General features: G+C 34.5%; 1 protein-coding gene across 4 annotated transcripts in view; it reads right to left on the bottom strand.

Moving 5' to 3' along the window:
• The window catches only part of HECTD2 (HECT domain E3 ubiquitin protein ligase 2), a 78,325-nt gene that overhangs the window by 15,848 nt on the left and 38,365 nt on the right, over positions 1 to 24,112 (bottom strand). For 2 of the 4 annotated variants that reach the window (XM_019445063.2, XM_019445065.2), the window contains exons 6-15: positions 22,752 to 22,816; positions 18,732 to 18,777; positions 16,886 to 16,995; positions 15,322 to 15,470; positions 14,632 to 14,755; positions 12,256 to 12,352; positions 8,065 to 8,172; positions 7,073 to 7,205; positions 6,057 to 6,145; positions 2,169 to 2,327 (exon numbers count right to left, since the gene is read on the bottom strand). In XM_019445063.2, the coding sequence (XP_019300608.1) occupies positions 2,169 to 2,327; positions 6,057 to 6,145; positions 7,073 to 7,205; positions 8,065 to 8,172; positions 12,256 to 12,352; positions 14,632 to 14,755; positions 15,322 to 15,470; positions 16,886 to 16,995; positions 18,732 to 18,777; positions 22,752 to 22,816 (1,080 nt within the window). Of the gene's footprint in view, positions 1 to 2,168; positions 2,337 to 6,056; positions 6,146 to 7,072; positions 7,206 to 8,064; positions 8,173 to 12,255; positions 12,353 to 14,631; positions 14,756 to 15,321; positions 15,471 to 16,885; positions 16,996 to 18,731; positions 18,778 to 22,751; positions 22,817 to 24,112 lie in introns of those variants that run through there. The other 2 variants (XM_019445068.2, XR_002078818.2) reach the window with 2 other exon arrangements.

Genomic DNA, 24,112 nt, shown 5'->3' with positions numbered 1-24,112 from the left:
CCCCTATTTTTGTGGAGAATTTTTTTTTTTTTACCTGTACTGTCAGTCTTAGACTCTTAACTATAATATACTATTTCTAAAATATTAGTTACCCACATAAACTTATGATTTTGCAAACGTGTAATTAAAGAAAGAGTATGTGAAGATACTGAATACTATTTTTATACACCATTTGAATACTCTGGTCTTGTTTAATACAACATATTCGGGAGTGACTTAAGCAGAAGAGATATTACAGTTGCTGATTCAAGGTTATTCTGGAGTCTCTTCTATTCTCATCTAAAACCCTCAAGTGTAATTTTCACAAGACTGTGTTGGGAAGATTTCTTATTGTTGCCACTGGACAATTCTAGTGCTTTGTCTAAGGAAACAGTCGAGTATTACTGCATTTATTACTGTATTTATTAACAGCACACACTAGGCTCCATCGTTGGATATTTCACTTACTTTCTGTACTTTCATCCTGTGTTCACATATACTGTCCTTAAACTAAGAAACCTGTCTACTTCTACATGTTTCTCTTTGCTTTCCTGTTACTCTTCTTAGAAACATACAGTGAACAAATGGGTAAACAAAGATTTGAATAAAAAAGCATTAAAAATTTTTATGGATATATTTACCCCATGTGAAGTGGAAATTAGGTAGCAACTTTTAATAGGTGCTATTAATAAATAATCCATTCATAAAAATTAAAAAAAATTACCCACATTCCACTACTCTAACACAGCAGTTTTTCTACATCCTTTTAGTCTTGATTAATGCATGTATAGAAACTTAATTTCTTCTACAGCTGATCTGGTATACGCAGAATCTTGATTCATTAAAGAGCCAACATAAGAATATGAAATTAGTGCAGTGAAATCTTCAGCTCCATAATATAAAACAATGTTTTGGTATGGTTATTCATAAAATATCCATTATTATTGACAACAACAATAAAATTAGACCTAAATGAGCCAAATTTGAATAACTTTAATCATAAAATTAGGCAATTTATTGGCCAAAACCAGTAATAAAATGAGAAGACTGGTAACAAATTTGACAAAAACTGGATATGTGCGACAAAAAAAAAATCACAAAAATCTAAAATGAGACAGTAACTCAGATATCAGTCTACTCCCAACATTTTACAGATAAAAAATTAAGTGAATCATCCAGAGTCATAGCTAGTGTGTTGCAGATACAAGACCATAAAAGGGAGACCTCTCAGTTTCTTAATCAGATCCTACTCTATTAACTTGGGTAAACTCTCATATCCTATTTTTTTCTAACTACTAAGTCTAATAAAAATGTGGTTTTATGCTCTTAATTGAAAATATCCCAAACTAACTTCCAAAAATGTGCCTGGTGTCAACCCACTGAGGAGTATGAAGAGTAGTTTTCTAACCAAACACGTGTTCTGGACGCGTTTCTCAACTTTCACAGGAAGGCGCCAACCCTGCACCAAACTCATCAGGCCATTAAAACACCGGGGTATTTAGATAGGAATACTTAGCAACAGAGATTCTCCACATCTAGGCTATTTGCCAAAGACTTTACTGAGAATTTTCTGCTGACCAATAGTTATGAAAACTCAGCTGTAAAAAACATGATCATAGGGGTTTGTCAGAAGGATATGGATAGTATCCACTCCTCTACTAAATTTTAATCTTGGATTAAATCTGATGATCAGAAATCTAATTTCTGAATTGAGGAATGTTATAAGAGACAGTACCATGAAATTCATTTGTTGTCTTCATTTTAGAGACATTTTTGCAGATACTATTAACGATACTGCACAGTATCATCTTAATAAGAATCCACAGAAGTAATCAAGTACCAAGAACTTTATTATCCCATGTAATCCTCCGTATGTAAGTTTTGCTATCCCATTGTTCACATAAGGAAACTAGAGTTCAGAAAGATTAAACAACCTATCCAAGTTCACAGGACTGTAAGTGGCAGAGCTCACTTCAAAGCCTGTTCCACTATGCTGCAAGAGCTTAGGGGTGCTGCAAAGTGGGTGATGTGTCTCTATGAGGAAGGAGAAAGACGAAAAAGGAGATGGGTTCCAAAGGTAGAGAGAAACCATATTTAAAAACAAGAATAGCATTAGAAGGAGAAAGGCTTCAGGTAGAAGAGAGATGATTTAGCATTAAGGAATAAGATGCTAATGACTTTATACTTACAGGCATAATTTGACATAAGTCGTCAGTGGTCACACTGCAGATGCCTACTGGTGTATTCTGATCACTAGGAATGATGGGAGGGCTCAACAGTTTCTTGTAACAGCAGGGGGGGAAACGAATATCCAAGGTAATGCTGTTATAAACAGCTAGTCCCATAAGCTATGCATACTGAATGTTAAGCATTAACATAAAATCCATGACAACAAATGAGTTTTGAATTATGCATCAGTATATTTCTTGCACAGTTTTTTCAGATCTAACACCGACTTTAATTAATCCCACATACTTCCTTTCCTTTATTTTCCATAATATAATTCCTTGATTACCAAAAGTCATGTGAAAAGAGGGAAGGGTTCAGGTGACAGTATTTGATGATTTCCCTAGAAAAATTCATCTAAGATCACAGTAGATAACAACTTCAGACATTTCATAAATTGTTTAACATACAAGGAAACATTTTCTAAATTTAAACAATTTTGGTGATTTTATAAGTAGCAGCAATTTATTCAGAACTTGATGCAGAACACACTACTAATTCTGGTGATCATTTTGCTATTTTAAAACTAACTACAGACTATGTAAAGACAGCTGAACTGAATAAACCATATGGATACACGCACACAAACGCACACACATGCTACTGGTAAGCTAATAAGACAATCAGTCTCCTACAGAAATAGTTGCAAGGGCTTTATTACCTGGAGTTTACTCAAAGTGCTGAAGTTAAAAAGCTATAGATGTTATATATCTAAACCCTGCCCCACTATATATTATTTATTACTTATATGGCAGAATTTAACTTATCCATTTGCTGAAAGAGGGTTTTAAAAAATTTTCTCAATGTTTATTTATTCATTTTTGAGAGAGAGAGAGAGAGAGAGAGAGAGAGAGAGCGAGCGAGCATGCGCACAAGCAGGGGAAGGACAGAGATAGAGACACAGGATCCGAAGCAGGCTCCAGGCTCTGGACGGTCAGCACAGAGCCCGACTTGGGGTTTGAACCCACGAAAAGAGGGGTTTTAAATGTCATATTTCAACCGCCAAATAAAGACTACTATATCAAGTTATTAAGGAAATCATTAACTTTATAGGCTCAAAAGGAAATCTAAACATGTGGGCTGGCTAAATTACTGAAAATAGTTTTTAGAAATTGGAAGGGGCGCCTGGGTGGGTCAGTCGGTTAAGCATCTGACTCTTGATTTCAGCTCAGGTCATGATCTCACAGTTGTGAGATCGAGCCCCAAGTTGGGCTCTGCACTGAGCACGGAGCCTGCTTAAGATTCTCTTCCTCTTGTGCATGTGTGTGTTGTCTCTCTCAAAAAAAAATTTTTAATCGGAAGACAGGCAGTATTTCAATTTACTAAGGCAGAACAAAAGTTAATAATAATTTAAGGAATTGATAAGTTATTTTATAGGTAGCCATATCGACAGAGACTGAGCAGTGTATTCAAGGGACAGATACTGAAAATGAGCTATAACATACTTCTATAATTGCAATAACAATGATAATGACCATAATATAATTATAGTTACCATTTATGATCATCTATCAGAGTGACAAGTTCCAAGCATTTTTGATTAAAAATTAAAAAAAAATCATAACTCTAAAGGCAGGTTTTTAACAGTAGGCTCATAAGATTTGCTACAGGGCACTTTCATATGCAGAGTACAGTGTTTCATTTCACAGTAAGTCAGCTGCGCTGGTTGAAGCAGGGGCGAGACAGGGATAGGGAGGTTCTTCTGGGTCACTGAGGGAGGCATCATGTAGTGCAAACAGGGTAGGGTTTGAATACCATGCGTCAATGCCCTTTTTGGTAAAAGCTATTCTAGTTTTTAAAAACTGGTATACTATGGTTCTTCATGCAATCTTCGAAACATTTTATAATTATTGTTATAGGTTTCCCTATATCATTTCTTGTAAACTCCAAAGCCTTACTGTATATAAAAATGAAGTATTTGGAATGCAATGCTGTCAGAACTACTAGCACAACAAATCTTTGGAACTGAAATTTATAAGGTGAAAATACGTTATAGAACCAACTACATCTTCTCAATTGTCATGTGTGTTCTCAATTTTTACTTCTCCTCACCTTTGATAGATCTCTCACCTACGTACATGATCACAATCCATGTGATCTCACAACCATCTCACATTTTTCCTATATATTATCGTGCTTTTTGGGCGTCAATCTCACTTTCTATAGTTTTGTCATGTGTGTGCATGTGAGATAAAGACACATAATAATGCGATAGTAGTGGCTATAATAATTTAATTTAGATTTAATAAATTAACCTGAAATATGCAGCATATGTAAATATGCTTACTGTGCTTGCTTTTTTGGGTAATGATTGGATAGAAACTAATGCCTATTTGCCAAAGAAGCTAATTAGTAAGCTCATGACTTAATGTATAATACCATTCTAAAAATGTGATGGCTAAGTAAGCTCTAATACTTCATTATAAATATTAGAAAGTCAAAATATCACCCAAATCTAAGCTGTGATAAGAATGTAAAGTATAATAAACATATATATGAGGGAATTCAAACAACTCATACTCATAGTATAGTGAGAAGCATCTGTGACTCAGGCCTTCAGTGAAACTGGAACGTGCAACAAATGATTACTGTAGATAATACAAAATAAAACCATAGGTCTAAGAACTGGTAAGCGTTCTATTTTGTGGAACTTGGCACTTCAGACCTTTGGACATAACAACATATACAAAATTTCAAATTAAGTTTATTCTCTTAATGTGTGGTTTTCTCCCTACTACCTTTTCTTCCATCTACTCTCTCAGTTTTAATATACAATCCTCAGGATTTATTACAAGTATAAGAGACATTCCAAGCCCTCTCTATGGTCATTCCTGACTGCTGAAGGTGTCCTCCCTAACTCCCGGGGTGCCCTCTGCTTCAATCAAGGCCCCCCACACTGCTCTGTAACAAGCCCAGCACAATGCAGCCTGTTTTCTAGCCATTCTCCCAGTCACTCCAGCCCTGTGCTAATCAGATAGAATGGTTCCATTTTTAAATCTCTATCTTCTCTGGGAAGAATACACTGACCCTTCCTTCTCCAAACTCCTTACCACTTCATGTCAAATAATCATGTGACTCTGAGAATTGATGACCTTGAATTGGTGGTCATCTGCCCATCTAGAGGGTAACCTTCTTAAAGGTGGATATTCTTCTCTCTTTTAAGCTAGTTATCTCCAGTGCTAGCTCACTTATTTACTCTTCCCTCCTTTCTTCCACCGACGATTATATTTCTTAGAATTAAAAGACCTAATGCGGTAGGTATCTTTTCCAATCTCCTACCCAATGCAGGAATGCCATCTTCAATACACCGGAGAAGCATCAGAGGATGGCACAGAGGATGTAAATTAATTTACATAATTAAAAAAACACTTTAAATAACAACATATACTTTAAATATTCCCACTCTATTCAATTTAAAATTTTTATGGATGTCTCAGGATTTGGGGGAATATTAAAGACATAGATTTAATTTCCACAATTTCAATTTATTAAACTCAGTGAAATAAGCACAAGGTAAAAGAACAGAAAAATAGCTCATTATGAATGGGAAAGATACTTTTGTTTTAAAAATATCTTAATTTTCTAATAATTTAAATAATATATGAAACAAGAACTGTTTTTATTTTGAGATCATGTTTTCAGAGAAAAATATAAAAAATTCATAATTCCTTTTAATTAAGTCTGCTGACATATAACTGATATACTGTGATACTGCAAATGATTTAAAGTCTATTAGCAAATTTGACAAGAATATTTAATCTGCAAGACTTAATGAGAAGTTTTCCAAAATTCTGATAAAATTTAAAATTTCTAGTCTATTAGCACCTCCTAGTGGAAAGTTTAAAGGATACAATTCCAACCAATCGGAATTCAGAATAGTTATCACATTTAAAACTGCTAAACCAATGGCAGTGTGAATCCTTGTGATATGTAAACATGCCTGAAAAAAAAAAAAAAGAAACATTTCATTAACATGACTGATTAAAAAAAATCAAAGTACTAAAAATGTACATGATATCTCAACTATTAGAAGCAAAACATTTCAGCACCAGTTATTGTTATAAACCATCTTTCATGGTAAAATATATAAAATATATACACAAAGAGTATGTGAGAACATTTTACTATTTATTGGTATCCTGAACCAAGGGTATATATGCATTAAAAAGATAGAAACTAAATTAATCAGTTGATTTTCTTTTTTAAAAACAACAATGTATAATTTATAAGTTATGATCAAAATTAATTATGAGGATTATCTGGGGATTTTAATTTATCCATGTCATCTCTATTTTCCATTGCCAGAAAGAGGTTATATCTACATATATACAAAATAAAAAGTAAGAAAAACACTTAAAACTGTTTGAAGAAAAATATTTTATAGATACTAAGGACTGTATAGGTGTTTTCTCTAAATAAAAAATAAAATTTAAATTTCAAGTTTACTTTTGTCTTAAAAAATTAATGAATTCTTATTTATGAAAATGGCTCACAATCTAACGAAAAGCCCTCAGCTATTAGTGTAAAGCAAGCTGCCATCTTGTTTCTAATTCTGTATGTTCTTTATTTCAATGACAAATTTTCATAAGTTTGATTTATTCAGGAAAGAGGTGGATGTTGCCTTGCAAATATATACTTACAGTCTTTATACATTTTGTGTATGATTCCCAGTAAGGTAACAAACATTTTGATCATCAATTTGGTCACTTTTAAAAATATAAACAAAAATCCTTAAATTATTCAACATTTTTGGTTGACAAAAAAAAAACAAACAAACCTATAAAGTCATAGGGTAGGTGAAAAATAAGTCACTACTTGAATCTAACAATTATGAAGAAAGACCAGTTCATAAAAATTAAATGCTCACCATAATCTGGATGAAAAATTTGGCGAATTAGAAGAAGGAACCATTCTTTGGTCAAGCCACCCATATCCAAACCAGCTTCCCCTACAAACGTAACTTTCAACTTCTTTTTTAAGTCTGCTCTTTTCCGGGTTAACTATTTGAAGAAATTATATTATAGAGATGAACAAAGAGCAGTAAAAAGGAAATTAACTTTTTCAATTCTGGGAAATGTGGTAAGCAATCTTTATCTTTCTTTACAATGTCATAAAACTCACTCCATTCATCCATTCATCCTGTAATTTGTCAGATACTATGTGAATTAAGCATTATTATGTCTGTCATATAGATTAAGAGAAAGATTAAGAGAGATCAAGTACTTTGCCCAAAGTTACTGTCTTCTGGGTTCTTACACTGCCTCCAAGATTTTAATTTAACAGGTTATATCATAAAATAATTAATTTCCTTTTCTTTAACTTTCCTTCCTGATTTTAAAAATCACATAATGACATCAGCCATTATCTTATAACAGCCACATGAAGATCTGGCTGAAGCACCGTAAACACATGAAGCTCTGTAATATACACATATACATACAATCAAAGTACCTCTGAGCCTGAGTATACTTAATATACCCTGTAGGTCAGACCTCTATAGATGAGTAATCTCAGGCCTGGAGAAGTTAAAATGACTTGTTACCCACCCAACCAGTAACAAAGGTGGGTCTAGAATCTAAGTTACATATTCAGAAACACGAATTACTCATTTTCAGTGTTCAACACAAAATCCTTTTCTGGGGAGTTAACAACAAACCATTAAGAAACATAAATAATGAACACAAGGCTTAATTGTGAATACACGACTGATTTTAACTATGGTATCAAAATATAAGGATGCACACCTACTGGCATACAGAAATGAAAAACAGATTACTAAGATTTCAGTAATACACCATGTTGTAGAATTTATTTAAAGTTTTAATCAATTAGTTCCATGTTGGAATAAATGATCTATACCTCATCAAGCGAATCACTAACCAGATGTGTCCGTCTTACTTTCATATTTAGAAATAGCATGTTCATATCAGGTCTCTGTCTTCGAGATACTTTATCCACCAGACTTTGCTGATTAAAAAAGAAAAGCAAACATTTTACTTTTTAGTTTTTACTTAGACTATAATTTCATTTAAAACATTTAAGCACTTGACTAAAAACCAGTTGTATCCTTCTCTATGCCCTCTCTCATATAAATATTTTCATAAACTCAATTATACAAATTATTATTATTATATATTTATATATTTTTTTCATTTTGAAATAATGATAACCAAACGGGGTCCAAAAGGGAGGACCAAAAATAATTCACCTTCTACAGTAAAGTATGTTGCATATCAGTTTCCATATGTCTCATCTCTTAAATGGTAAGTCTTTCTGTCCAATAGATACAAAGTGGGAACATTTGAAATGAGGTACATACTACTGATGACAAGCTTGGCTTAAGCTTTTTAAATGGTACTGAATTTACTCTAAAAGCACAATTAGTCTACTTTTAGAAAATAATTTGTCAACATTTATCAGAAACATTAATAAGGTCCATACCCTTTGTCCCAATAATTCCAATTCTGGGAATTCTAAACACAAAAACTATTTTATACAGTGAGATGTTCACCACAGCATCACCTATAAAAGTGGAACTTTAGAAATATTCTATATATGTATTTATATAATGGAATCTAATACTATTAAAATGGATGGTTATAATTATATAAATGCCATGAAAATATCCAAGAAAGGTACAAGTGAAAAAATAAGGGAACAAAAGTGTGTATACAAAATGGTTTCAACTCTATTGCCTTTTAAAAATAATACAGAGAAGGAATAGCAGAAGAAAATTTACCAAAATATTAACAATTGTTATGTTTGGCTAATGGAAATGTAATTTAAAAAAATCTTTTTTTCATGGTTTTTCAAAATATAAGTAATGAGTATGTAAAAAACATTTAAGATATCTATTAGAAATACATAAATATTTATCATATAGCATCTACAAGCTTGTATAATTTAATTAATTTTATATAATTTATCTAAATAATTTTTATCAGACTACTTCATCTTCTTTGGTAGTAAAGGAAAATTACTCTACAGACTAGAGATGAACATTTCAGACATTTTAAATACATGCAGCAAAGTGCTTTAGTAGATAAAATTTTAATACCAAAAATCTACATAACACTGTACTCATGATTTTATAGATTACTATAATAAAACACTCTAATTCAGAGCACTTCTTCTATTTCCAATTCTAAAGACTTTTACTTTTTATTTTTGTTTCCTATTTTAGAAATTTTATTCTTTTTTTTTTTTTAAATTTTTTTTTTTTCAACGTTTTTTATTTATTTTTGGGACAGAGAGAGACAGAGCATGAACGGGGGAGGGGCAGAGAGAGAGGGAGACACAGAATCGGAAATAGGCTCCAGGCTCCGAGCCATCAGCCCAGAGCCTGACGCGGGGCTCGAACTCACGGACCGCGAGATCGTGACCTGGCTGAAGTCGGACGCTTAACCGACTGCGCCACCCAGGCGCCCCAGAAATTTTATTCTTTTTAAAAATTTATTTGTCTAAGTGATATAACGTACAGCATAGGGAATATAGTCATGACACTGTAAAAACTTCATATGGTGACAGATGGCAACTAGACTTATCATGGCGATCATTTCATAATGGGTAAAAATATAGAATTACTATGATATACATCTAAAACGAATAGGATACCGTATGTCAGTTACACTCCAACTAAAAAAATTATTATATTTTTTTTAGTTTCACATTTACAGGGTAAATATTAGTTAACATATAGGGTAATATTAGTTTCAGGTGTGGAATTTAGTGACTCATCACTTATATACAAGTACCCAGTGCTCATCACAAGTGTCCTCCTTAATGCCCATCATTCATTTAACCCATCTCCTCCAAACTCCCCTCCAGCAACCCTCAGTTTGTTCTCTATTGTTAAGAGTCTGTTTTATGGTTAACAATAAACCATAAAACCACGTTTTATGAACCACGTTCATTTGTTTTGCTTCTTAAATTCCAAGTAGGAGTGAAATCACATGGTATTTGTCTTTCTCTAAAGGTTTTTAAAAGTGTTTTTCTTCCTTCTCTGGGTCTTCCCTTTGATACTCAAAAAGATCTATACTCCTGGGGTAGTACCCTACTGTCCTCTTTCCTATGTTCTGTTCCCAGTCTAGCTCCTGGAAAGCCATAGCTCTGGAAATAATCAGCAAACAAATTTATACTAAGATGCTAATGGGAGACAAGGTTTAGTGGCTACTCCTCCCATCAGGAACTAATATTTAATAGAAAATACTTCAAACAAAAGAAGTAAGCCCCAAATGGTAGAATTTGGGACACAGTCTGATGAGGAAGTTATTTTTGTTGGACAATCTCTTTCGCAACTTCAGATAAGCTCTTGTTTACATTAACTACTTGTAAGGCTGTCTGTCCTTGGGTCAAAATGATCACCAGTCATTAATTCCAAGTGGTGTGACAATTTACAAGTTAAAATGTTGGGAAACACCCATAATAACACATAATTCCACTTAAGTCTTCAATCTCTACTCATTTGTGTCCATTCTCTGTGGAAGACGCCTGTGACAGCGTCTACAGCTGCCACTCTCCTTTTAATTAGAAAAAAGTTCCACAGAAGATATCTGATGTTTCAAAAATGAGTGCCACAGCAGAAAACTGCTCAGAGGAACTAAGGGAAACTTCTATCTAGCTCTTTCAGACTTTTTGTTTTTACAAATGTACAAAATCATAGCCCTAGGTTAAAAAAAAGTACTAAAATTGCATACAATTGTAACTATTGGCTGCATTTATGTTCTGTTCCCAGTCTACCTCCTGGAAAGCCATCACACTGGAAATATCCAGCAAACCAAGTTATACTAAGTTGCTAATGGTAGACAAGGTTTAGTGGCATGAAATTGCATAAATGCAACTAATAGAAACTGCCAAAATGAGTAGCTCTATAGACTAATATTTGAGCCAATATCTACCCGAGATTAAGTAATAATTCTGATGCCAAATATACCTGTTTAAATTTACTTTTCAGGGGGGTACAGTGGCTTTGGAACTCCCTTGGTACACACAGGCAATAACGTTTCTTCTAATATTCTCATAGTCAGTGTAAGCTGACTCTGGGATGTCACCAGTCACTCAAATCTTTTGTCCTGCTCTGTGACAGAAAAAAATACTCACCTTCTGGGAACTGAATACTTAAGAATAAACATTTCTTATTTTTAAAAGCATTTTGAAGTATTATAATTTATACTTTAGAATTGTTTTTATATTCTTGGACAAGACATGGAAATCATTTCTTTTTATTCTGAGGATCTCTTTTTATCTTTAGAAGACTACAGCCAACCTTTCTTCTAATTTTTAAAGTAGTGTCATGAAAGCAGATACTCCAAATATATGAGCATTTAAATATATAGTCTAGCATTCTAATAAAAGAAAATCTGCTCCTTCAGAGCAGTATCTATTAGATAGATCTGTATCTATTAGATAAAATACGTAGTTTTCCTGCGCTGTGCTGGATCACAGGCGGCAGGGGTGGTAAGGATAGGCCCAGAGATCAACTTCATCCGAACGCACGATGTGCCTACAGCCAGTCTGACTACCATCCCAGTTTCTGTGGGTCTCCATGCATTTTGGTTCCCTGAGAATCGATAAAATGTCTTTCACTTTTTTTGGACTTATTTCCCAGTTTCCCAACATTGTACATCTTATAACTTTCAGGTTATTTCTGTTGGATTTTCATAAAACCTAGGGAATATTCCAGTGGTTTGAGAGGTTTGCTCGTAAGGACACGCCTGGCCTTCCTATAGTTCCCATCAGTGCTCTGACGCTGCCATGGAGCTGGAATATGGTCTCCACAGAATGGCATCCAACAAGTTCCCAGTACTTTGCATCTGTGAGAGGCTTCTAATCTTCCTGCTCTACTCATAATACAGTGAGAATTTGATGAGGGCTATCTCTTTCTTGTATAGTGAATAGGTTTAAGCACTTCTGGGGGGAGTTAGAAAATGAATTTTACTTTGAACATTTCCTGATTATGCTAGAACAATTCACAAGACACTTGATTTATTTATTAAATTATGTACTATATTGATTATAGTCAGCATAAATACGTTTTCGTAGCTGGCTTACCCTTGCGATGCTTATCATCTGTTGCTCTGAGTCTCTTTGAATAATGATTTTTTTTGCAGCTATAGAAATAACGAATGGGTACTGACAGAAGGAAAACCTGCTCAACAAGTAAAAACAGAAAAAGCAAAATGGTGTATTTTTAGCAAAATTATACTAAGGGAATCTAAGGTACCCCTCCTAACAATATAAAACATTGCTTTTGTATTGTGTTTTACCATTTACAAAATGATTTTATGTGTATCATCTCTTTCAATCCCCACAGCCTTGTGAAGCATAGATCATTACTAGATGTACTATGCTTTCATCCTCTAGAGCAAGCTACATCGAACGTTCTGAAACGTGCTCATCACTTACATGGTTTATACAGAAAATTTCAGTTTATGAATAGTCACCTGTAGATCATTACCTGTGAAAATATGGCCGGCACCAAAACCAGGAGGCAGAAGTGCTAATGAAGGAGGATTAGGACAGAAAATTCATGTGTGGAAATTATTATAAAAATCCATTATTACATGGATATTTCTGATGTGCAAGCTTCATTGTATTTAATGATGTAGTTGAATTGAATGGTATGTATTTGTAAAGACACACAACATTATGATCAAAGGTCATGAATATAACTAACTTCCTTCCTGGATCAGAGCTGATCTTATGTTAATAAAAGAGCCACAAACTATCCCAAGAGAAATGCCTTTAGAGAGAACTACTATGGCAACCGTGACACTTCAGGAGCCAGCCTTTCACCAGAAGTGGCTGCAATCACTCCATCAGTTACAGCTGGAATCCATTCAAGTACAGTCAAACCCTGGGTGCAAAGAAGGCATTGTGAGGAAAAAGGAGATAGCCCTAGTGTGAACCACAAATAAAGCAGCTTTCTCCAAGAGGCGACTGTCAATTAATAAGAGCTGTTCAGTACTAATGTGTAATAGTTTTGAATCACTAAGTGCTAACTAAAAATCTGGAAATAAAACAGGTACAATGAGCTTAGCAGGATATATAACGGTCTTATTCTGTTCTTTCAAACAGTGTGTCTCAACCTTCTCCTAGTCATGCACATAGAAAAATGGTACTAAGCAAATAAACTGATGTATCTGCTCATGGCCAAAGGTGACTTGCTCTAGGGCTCCAGGTCTCCCTCTAAGTCCAGGCTGGCTTCCCCCAAACTGAAAGGATCATAGGATCAAAACTCCGCTGTAACTCATTCTGGTACACCAATGCTGTAGCCCAGTGGTTAGAAGAGCTCTGTATTAAAAGATGTCACTGAAATATGCACAGTAACTTTTGGAATTGTTCTGTCTACAACATTACAATTATATTAAAGGTGGAGAAAAAAAGTCTTTGTAAAATAAGTCAGCTTTGCCAAAAGAACATCCATCAGACAGAACAAGGTCCCCAGAAACAATTCTTATCTGGTTCTGAGTGTTCAGATATGGACTGAGATATGTCCATAAGGCCAGTCTATGGTTTTGGCCAATTCTAGTAGAAAGGGTCCCTGGTGGACTGAACCAATTTATAAAGTAATCTGGGGTTTTGAGGATACTTATATCCACACTATATCTCTTAATCTCCTTTAGAATAAACACACTCTCCAGGATATCACATGGTCTGGGATTAAATTATGTTTGGGACAGTCTCACTGGTTTAATTCAAACTATGAATGTGGATATAGGTGCAGTGTATTAAAGAATTTGGTCAAGTGTTTAAAAAATCTATTATACTATTGTAGTAAATACTTTGTGGTGAAGCCCCTTTGCTCTAACACCCCTTCTTTTTATATTGTGTATAAAGGATACTTTTTCTGCAGAATAAAGTAGAAAAAGAATGAAATGTATGTGTGTATGTGCACATGTGTGTGATTGCTGTGTTAGATCAGGCACTGGCAAACTCAGGCCCGTGGAACAAATATGGCCTACCACCTGTGTTTGTATAGAAAGTTTTCTGGGACACTGATGCATGCATTTATCTATATATTCTCTAACACTGTTTTTGTGTTACAGTGGTACACTAGAGTTGGTGTAGTCCAAAGAGCCAAAAATATTTACCATCTAGTTCTTTAGAGAGAAAGTTTGTGACCACTGTACTGGATGATAGCATATAGAAGAAGAGGACATAAGAAACTTGCATACTAAGATACAACTTTTCCCTTCTTAAAAAGATGTTGTTAATCAAACCAAAGCCAAATTAACATGTATATAAACTCAAAATGTAAGAAAAAAATGCCTTAAGAAATATAATAATGTTTCAGGACTGGATATCCAAAGTTTATATATAAAGTCATATGCAGATTTAAATTTATTTTTACAAATTTAACGTCCAGTCATTGTTTTGAACAGTATTTCATTTAGGTAAGTAACCAAAATGAGCTTTTGAGCGTACCTGTGAGAGTTTCCAAAGCTCTGCCAGGTGTGGTATTCTTCCATGAGATCAATGTGATCCAATGTAGAATTATAGAAATCAGTATAAGGAATAAGGGGAGGGTGAACCAAACTGTTTGCAGTATCTGTAAAGATAAATTCTAACAATGATCTTTTCCAAAATACACGTGATTCACTCTAATAAGAACACTTTAATGTCCACCAGATAGACTTTATCTAGAAATTCCTATTTTAAGCAATTGTAGTTCCGAAGTTAAAAAGTAGTTTTAAAATTATGGTCCAAATGCAGCCAATAGTTTCTTGCTTTTATAAAATAACTTGTGGTGGGGACTAGAAGACTATAGTAAAGGGAGTACACAGATGGTCACCTTCTCCCACCACTTCCCTGTCAGTGTGTTCTCTCCTAGGAATTCTCAGGAATCAATGCAAGTTCCTGTTTCCTTATGGGTCACTACTTAGCAGGTCACGTGCAGCAGATGGCCATAACACAGAACACTGCCCAATAAAATGCATAAAGCTTTTCCATGCTTATAAATTGACTGTGAAATCTGTTATCAAAACAAGTAGATTACAACTCTTCACTTCAAAGGAAAGTTTTAAAATTTAAGAGAATGCCTCTACAGTACTTTGAGATCCTTATAGAAACGTCCCTAATATTTCACAAAATAGAAGATAAAATCATAAAACCTACTGAGTAAAGACAACACTTTAGATGCTGATGGGATCCACCAGGAGCACTTTGTTATAGGTGGAAATTCTTCAGGCTTTGCAGGAAACAGGCGTAAGGAAATAAATTGCAGCAATCTCTCTACCAATTGTTTGAACCTCTTCTGGGATAATCTGGTAAAGATTTTGAAATAATTCCAATAAAATTCACATTTTCTATTTTGGCAATATATTTGTTAGATATCAAAGTGCATCCTGTACACATACAATTTTAGAATATCCCCTCAAATTTTATTTCTTAAATTGCCAAACATTTGAAAAGATGCAAAATCTTACCTTGAATAGTGTTTCTTGGTTAAATAAGAAATAAACACCAAAATTACTATAAAGTTAGTCTTGAGCATTTCATTTTTAAGGCTTTCAATATGCAGTCAATCCTTGTTATTCAGACTCAGTATTTGCAAATTCGCCTACTTGCTAAAATTTAATGGCAACCCCCAAAACCGGTATTGGTGGAGCTTTCATGTGTGGTCATTTGCAGATGTGGAGAAGGGCAAAGAATGTGAGTTGCCAGATGTGCATTTTCCCAGCTGAGGTCGAACAAAGAAACACTCTCCCTTCTTGTTTTAGCTTTCATACTGTAAACAGGTATCCTTTACACAATTTACTCAGTGTCATGTTTTCCACACTTTTGTGCTTTTTGCTGTAATTCTGTGTTTTAAAAGTTCCTAAAATGCAGTGCTGACATTCTGTCCAGTGTTCCTAAGTACAAGGGGAATGTGAGGTACCTTATGGAGAATAAACTTGTGTTAGACAAAGTTTGTTCAGACATTATAGTGCTGTTGGTCGTAAGTTCAATGTTAATGAATTGACAACTTATATTAAATAAGATATCTTTACAGAGAATGGAGATAAAGCAAGATGATGTATTCATTGGTTGATGGAAATGCTATGACCCACAGCTCACATGAACCTAACCATGTCATGTCTCATGGGAACAATGGTTCAGTATTTGTTAATTCACTGTTAGCAGCAACTTTACAGAACACGAATATCATGAGTAATGAGAATCCACTGTATTTAAAAATAATTTTGAAAATATTTTGCCTCTAATATTTTCTCAATCATAGAGAAAAGTCACTGTTTATGTGAGTATAGTTCTATGAAAAAACATACCGTATTTTTAAAAAATTGATATTGATGGCTAATCTATATTTTATGATGATGTTATTAGGTAAGGAAAAGACACTATGTGTCTTTACTGACATAAAGATAGGAAATTAAAAAACACACACTGAAATAGTAGTATCTGAGCAAATCCAATCACCATCTTTGAGATATATGAAAACCAATGACAGGAAGGTGAAAGCAGTGGACAGAAATCTCAACAGCTTGCACCAGCAAATGGTTACTTGCCCTCTCTGTGGTACTAACATATATGTTTATAACTGGCTTTGAAATACTGTTAATTAGAAGATCATTTCTAAAGACCTGAAAACATTTAAATATATTTTGTTATAAAAGCACTAATATCAAACTTGCAACTGTACGATTATAAGAGTTCTTATTAGTATCATAGAATGATTTACTTTTTAAACCAGTGAACTAGGAAATGATGATCAGCTTCCACTAAGGTAGCTATCTGTCGTAGCAAGTGAGCATAGATGACATACGTAGATGTGTTATTAAATTGAGGATTCTGAAAAAGATATTAAAGATAATTGTGTTAAAATTTTGTTAACATGTAAAAGGAAAGACACTATGCTTAATGAGCTAAGTGGTAAATTAGGAAACTACATTTGAGATTATGAAATACTGGGTGAAGTTCTAGAAAACAATAATCTATTTGTTTGATTATTTAATTAACAGATTTTTAGATTTTGGCTATGGTACAGCAGAAAGAGCATGGGCTTTGAAATTTAGACAGATCTGGGTCTGAGGGCTGATTCTACCACTTAGGCATGTTCCTTAAACTTTGATTCTCAATTTCCTCATCTGTAAAACAGGAATGATAATACCTATCTTACTTGTTTTAAGTAGTAAAAAAGAAAATGTATGTAAGGCACCTAGCTCGGTGGCTGTTATAAGTGATGGCAATCACTGTCATCCAATTTAAAAACCTGGTTCTTCCTTGATTAAAAAAAAAAAAAAAAAAACAATGCTGGAAAAACAAAATAAAAGCTGGTTGTGAAACTTTGGCCACTATGAAATGAGTTAGTTGCATATCTCACAAAGAACAAGGAGAGAACCATATAACAGCTTTCGACAACTTTCAGATGTTAAAGGGACACTGAAGGAGTACCTGAAGGCTAAGCAAAACCTCTAGTTATATTTCCAAAATCTAGCACTCTTCTCACGATGTGCATTTCAAAACGTCATTGAAGAAAGGATTATTAATGAAAAATAAACTGAAATTGTGGGAAATAAGAGAGCACCATGTATTTTCAAAATTGACTTACTGGCAAGCACAAATTCAAATTCAGAGAATGCCCTCAGTTGATAGCCTCACCTAGTGGTGCTCAAGAGAAGGTATCATGGGCAGAGGGGACTGCTAATTAATATACGCACTTAACAAATCTGAACAAGCTGTCATTTCTCTGGCTTTTACTATCTACATATGTTTCCTCTCTTTCTTCTACCTTTGCTTTTGTCCTCCTACCTCTCTCTTTCCCTTTTTTCATCTCTCAACTACCTCTTTTCCATCTTCCTCTTTTTTTCCATTTTTCCTTTCTCCCCTTTCTTTTATTCCTACCATGTAGGTTTCCTTTTACTGGACATAAAATTGAATTGAACACCGTATCTTATTTAACATAATTTTTTCTTACCTTTAAATGAGATAAGAATATACACAAGCACCTTTTGTAAATTGTAAAGACTATACAAAAGCAGTATGCTAGCTATGTAATAACATATTTCTTTTTCAAAAAATAAGACAAACTAAAAATTGCTTTTCATTTGTCTGGACCTTAGTTTTTCATATCAAGAACCTGTATCTCTCACGAGGAAAAAGTTCATCACCTTTGTAGAGCAAATATAAGCAACCACTTTGATTTTTCCATTAGAACTCTAACAAAAGCATTTACTGAAAATACCTAGAGAAGTTAGAAACCTATTAGTTGGGAAATACAATAAAGTTGTGAAGCCCGTTAGAACTAGTGACAAGAAAAGAGGTTGGCTGGAGGAGGAAGAGGAGCTTCCATGCTGCTTGTTACCCAATACCACAGCAGAAAGGCAAGAACTACATTAAAATTTTAATCTCCAAGATAATTTAGCTTCCCATTGTTTATCTGTTATAACTTTAATGTTCTGGTTATATTATAACCTAAAAAGTATCAATAATGTTGCCCAAAATACTACTTAGTACTTGATATCATTTCCCTTAACACATGCATAGACCAAGATCTGAATTAGACAACTTCGATCTTGCTTTCTTACCTGTAAAAGTATAAAATATGCTCTAAGATCATCTTTTGTTCGTGGACTGTAAAAGAAACAAGCATAATTGATTATAGATTCGTATTTGATCTTATAGCATCTAACAAAAAATGATCACTACATGTTTCTGCGAGAACTGAGTTGGTAAAAGCCAAAAATGAGACTTGAGTTAATATGTATGATTACTGAGACAGTAACATTCACGATATGCTGGGAATATAGGTTCCTCTGTGCTTACCCTTGGCTGGTTCTGAAGATAACTAAAAAGTGAATTAAGTAGGCTATAACATTTTGGGGGGTAAATATCATGACTAACTCAGGAAGGAGTTAAAAATCTATGAACAATCAACAATTTTAGAACACTTATGTTTTTGTTTTAATAAAGGATAGCTGATATCTCACTTAAAAATACTGATGCACTGAAGTAAGAAAATATGTTTGTGTTTACAGGTCTATTTCTGAAGAGATAGATCTAGAAATGTCTGCAAATCAAATCACACTTTAAATATATCTAGTATGTTTCAAATTAAATTCTAAATTAAATTCATATTTTAATACCTCTGAAAAATGACTAACTGGTAATTGTCTTCCATGTTAATCTGGATTGTCACATTATCAAATCTGACCAAGAGTTTTTGATATTCCAAAGCTGGTAAGGGTTTCTTTTTCACCCTCTCGGGATCGACTGAATACGTTCTCGCAAATACCTGGAAGTAACTTCTTGAATTAAAAATGGTTCACCTGTATGTTAACCAGATGCAATTCATGATCCTTGACTGGGTCCTTGATTGAAAAACAAAACCCAGATATTAAAGAACACTTTTGAGACAACAGGGGGAAATGTAAACGTGGACTGCATTTGAGAGTCCTATCAGAAAAATGTTAAATTTGTTTGGTGCGACACAGTGTTATGGTGATGTAGGAGAATGTTGTTAGGGAATACACACTGAAGTAATTAGAGGTGAAGTGTCTTCCACTTGCTACAAAAAATAATTACACATGTACTCACATACATAGGGCGAGAAGGCAAAAAGCAAATGTGGCATTAAATTAACAACTGGTGAATCTAGGTGAAAGATGTACTGAGTTTTCATCATCTTTAAGTTTTCTGTGGTTTGAAAATTTTCAAAATTAAATGCTGGGGAAAAATGGTTCCCCTTCCAGTATCTCCTTGAATTTCCTTTAAGAAAATAAAATCACTAAATAATTATTTACTTTTCTGTTATAGTTACAAAATAAATCTAAAAACATAAACCATTACCCCAAATGTCTTAAACGACCTTTACAAAATGTGAAGCTACATAATCTGAAAATATATAACATATGTATTAAAATGTGAAAAATGTATACACATATTTTTATAAAAATGTTTAGTCAATAACATTTCTTTGTAGAAGAACTATCTTGACTGAATGAGGATTTAAACTGCGCTTAAAACAAATCTAAACTATTTCTGTCTGTAATATTCTAAATAATTGTCATACTATTTTCTGAATGGGACTATTGTTATGTTTTAGAAATTATATTTGGAAGTATTTTAGGGGCGCCTGGGTGGCTCAGTCGGTTAAGTATCCGACTTCGGCTCAGGTCATGGTCTCGTGGTTCATGAGTTTGAGCCCCACGCTGGGCTTTGTGCTGACAGCTCAGAGCCTAGAGCCTGCTTTGGACTCTGTGACTCCCTTTCTTTCTGCCTGTCTCCTGCTCACACTCTGTCTATGTCTCTCAAAAAATAAATAAATGTTAAAAAAAATTTTTTTTAAATGCTCAAGGCAATTCATAAATATTAAAATTCCTGGTGACAGGCAAACACTATTTTTTCCATTTTATAGCAATACCATGCCAATTTCCAATTTCCTGTCCTGGGGACTAGTAATCCAATGCAGTACACAGTTCTGTGCACTCAAGTTGTGGCGGGAGATCACAGCTCTAGGCCAGACTGCTTGGGTCCTAGTCCTGACTCCAGCACTTACTGTGTTAACTTGGGCCATTTATGTAACTTTTCTGTAAATTAGTTTCCTCTACTGTGAAATGAAAATAATCGTATTACCCACTTCACAGGCTTGTAGTGAAGATTCAATGAGAAACACATGGATGATTATTAGAAAGGTGCCTAGCCCATAATAGTCAGCGAGCTTTAGATCTTGTTGTTATTCTACTAAACCCAAAATAAAACAAGATTTTTGGGTAAAGACCACACGCTCCTTAGATAGATCAATGGAATTATCATTTAATGTGTCTCAGGCACGCTTCGGCAGGGCATGTGCTAGGCTAGAAAGCACTGAGTATGCTGAGCGTGGACTGAGGCCGGGCAGGGTCAGGTCCCTGGGCTTCCTCATCTCTCCGGAACGCTCCGCATGTGCTAAATCTCTCCATTTTCAGTAAAGCACTACGTGTTTGACCACAACCATACAATTCAAGGAAATGTAAACTTATTACTGGAATGATAAATTAGGAAAAATACTGTTAAGTTAAAAATCACAGGAAACTACACAGTGTGATGTCAATTGTTTAAAAAAGGTGACTAGGAAAAAAGATGGCAAAATGTTAACATTTTATACTTTAAAAACAATTTGTTTTAATGTTTTATTTTTTGACAGCGTAGAAACAGAGTGTGAGTGGGGGAGGGGCAGAGAGAGAGGGAGACACAGAATTCAAAGCAGGCTCCAGGCTCTGAGCTGTCAGCACAGAGCCCGATGTGGGGCTCGAACACACGAACTGTTGAGATCATGCCCTGATCCGAAGTCTGACGCTTAACCGACGAGCCACCCAGGTGCCTCAACATTTTTATGCTTTTAAATAATACTAGTAGTGCTTTCTCTAAATTTTCTGTAATAACCATGAATTTCTTTGAAAATCAGAGCAATGTTACTTAAAAATACGGAGCACATTTAACATTTAATAATTTTGATATTATTTTTAAATGGGGCTTAATATAAACATTCGGATTATAATTTAATGGTATTTCTTTGGCTTCAAAAGAAGCTATTATTTACATTATATCCTACTTAAATAATATCATTTTAAATAATATGGACTTTTGAAGGTATATTGTTGTGTTATGCATATCCACAATTTCAACATTATCAATCACATGGCCCATCATTCCTTATATAACGATTCAAGATTTAGTTCTAAGAAAAAAAATACTTCAGTAGCCAAACTTACATTTCCTTATATTAGAAAGAAGAAAAATTTTGCTCTAGTTACCAGGAAGTCCAAAGCTAAATTTAATGTCCACGTTATTTAATTCTAGATTACAATGTAACTACCCATCCCGTTTTTGTTCCACACACATATCTGTACATAACAAATTTTATATGCAATTTTTTTAATGTTTATTTATTTTTGAGAGAGAGATAGAGTGCAAGTGGGCAAGGGGCAGAGAGGGAGACACAGAATCTGAAGCAGGCTCCAGGCTCTGAGCTGTCATCACAGAGCCCAAAGCGGGGCTTGAACTCACGAACCGCAAGATCATGACCTGGGCTGAAGTTGGATGCGCAACTGACTGAGCCACCCAGGTGCCCCTATATGCAATTTTAAAGGACTCACAGATCCTCTGAAGCTCACCTATGGACCTTCCTGAGAAGTCACAAATCTCAAGTTAGAAAGCTTTGTCATAAACAGTTTATTTATTTATTTATTTATTTATTTATTTATTTATTTATTTTAACGTTTATTTATTTTTGAGACAGAGAGAGAGACAGAGCATGAATGGGGGAGGGGCAGAGAGAGAGGGAGACATAGAATAGGAAGCAGGCTCCAGGCTCTGGGCCATCAGCCCAGAGCCCGACGCGGGGCTCGAACTCACGGACTGCGAGATCGTGACCTGAGCTGAAGTCGGACGCTTAACCGACTGAGCCACCCAGGCACCCCTGTCATAAAGTTTATAATTTCTTTCTGATCTATGTTTTTATAACAACTAAAATTTTTTTCTGAGAGTAAACTACATACATATATATTAAAGACGTATGGGATGTAGAAATTATCTGTATCAATTAGCTAAATGATAGTTACAATTACCCTTTCCATTCTCGTAATAGGCTGTTAATGATTCCCTTTAATACCGTCTTCTGAATGTCTTGAGGCTGTAGGCAAAAGAAAATCATAAAATAATTAGGATTAACTACTTAGGTGACTTTTATATGTTAATTATAGTGACAGATCTGTTTCAATAGTTAAAATCTGACTTGAGGACCCAGAACTGCCACTTATGGTGGTATCACTTTCACATCTGAGAGGGCTAGAGCACCAATGACATAAGATTACAATGAGAATGCTCCCCGGGATGGGTCATGCACCACCAACTGCACAAACATATACGGTGGCCCTTTGATGACCAACATCAGTTTTGTATGACTGAAAAACAATTTCACTCTCCCTGGATTGACAGGATAAAATCACGAGCACAAGTCCAAGAGTAGCATGTTTAACAGTATAAAATGGCTGCATATATTTAAACATATGAATACCACCAGAACCAAGTTATAATTAGCAGTTAAACCCACAATCCTATTAAGTGCAATGAAATTATGTTCAATAAAAAAATAAGACTTTTTTTCAGGGGCGCCTGGGTGGCTCAGTCGGTTGAGCATCCAACTTCGGCTCAGGTCACGATCTCATGGTTTGTGAGTGGGAGCCCCCGATCGGGCTCTGTGCTGACAGCTCGGAGCCTGGAGCCCGCTTCAGATTCTGTGTCTCCCTCTCTCTCTGCCCCTCCCCTGCTCATGCTTTGTCTCTCTCTCTCTCTCTCTCTCTCAAAAAAATAAAACATTAACAGAAAGACTTTTTCTCATTGTTGGATTTGGAAAAGGCATAAAAAAAATTCCTATATAGTTTAATAATTCAAATACTAAAAAAAATCGTATTTCCATTTTAGAGAGTTTTCCCCTTGTGTTGTAGATTTAATTTTTTAGTGTCTATAAAACATTGACAATATTCCAAGTCAAAAAAGGTCAGACAAATGTCCTAGGAGTGGAATTTTTGGGTCACAGTATATATGTACATGCTTAAGAGTTAGTAAGTAATGCCAAGCAATTTTCCAAAGTGGTTGTACTAGTTTATCCATCTCTCATCAAGGTATGAAAGTTCCATCTGCTCCACAATATTGTCAATTCATGGTAAGGTGCTTAAAAAACTTTTTACTCATTTTGAACAAATATGTAATGTTATTTACATTTCTCTCATGACAAATATTATTATGTACCTTTTTATGTATATTAAACAGTAAAGTACTCAGATATCTATTACTTCTTTTATTTGAAAGTGTACAAGAGGTCCTAGCCAGGGCAAGATAAAAGGACTAATGAGGTCAAAGTCTCCTTTTTCACAAATGACAGGATTGTCCATACAGAAATCCAAATAAATCTACTGATGCACTATTA

Source organism: Panthera pardus, unplaced genomic scaffold, assembly GCF_024362965.1.
Source record: "Panthera pardus isolate Hobbes unplaced genomic scaffold, ASM2436296v1 HiC_scaffold_22, whole genome shotgun sequence".
In the NCBI taxonomy this organism is placed as follows: Eukaryota; Metazoa; Chordata; class Mammalia; order Carnivora; family Felidae; genus Panthera; species Panthera pardus.
This window is presented reverse-complemented; position numbering and strand designations above follow the sequence as displayed.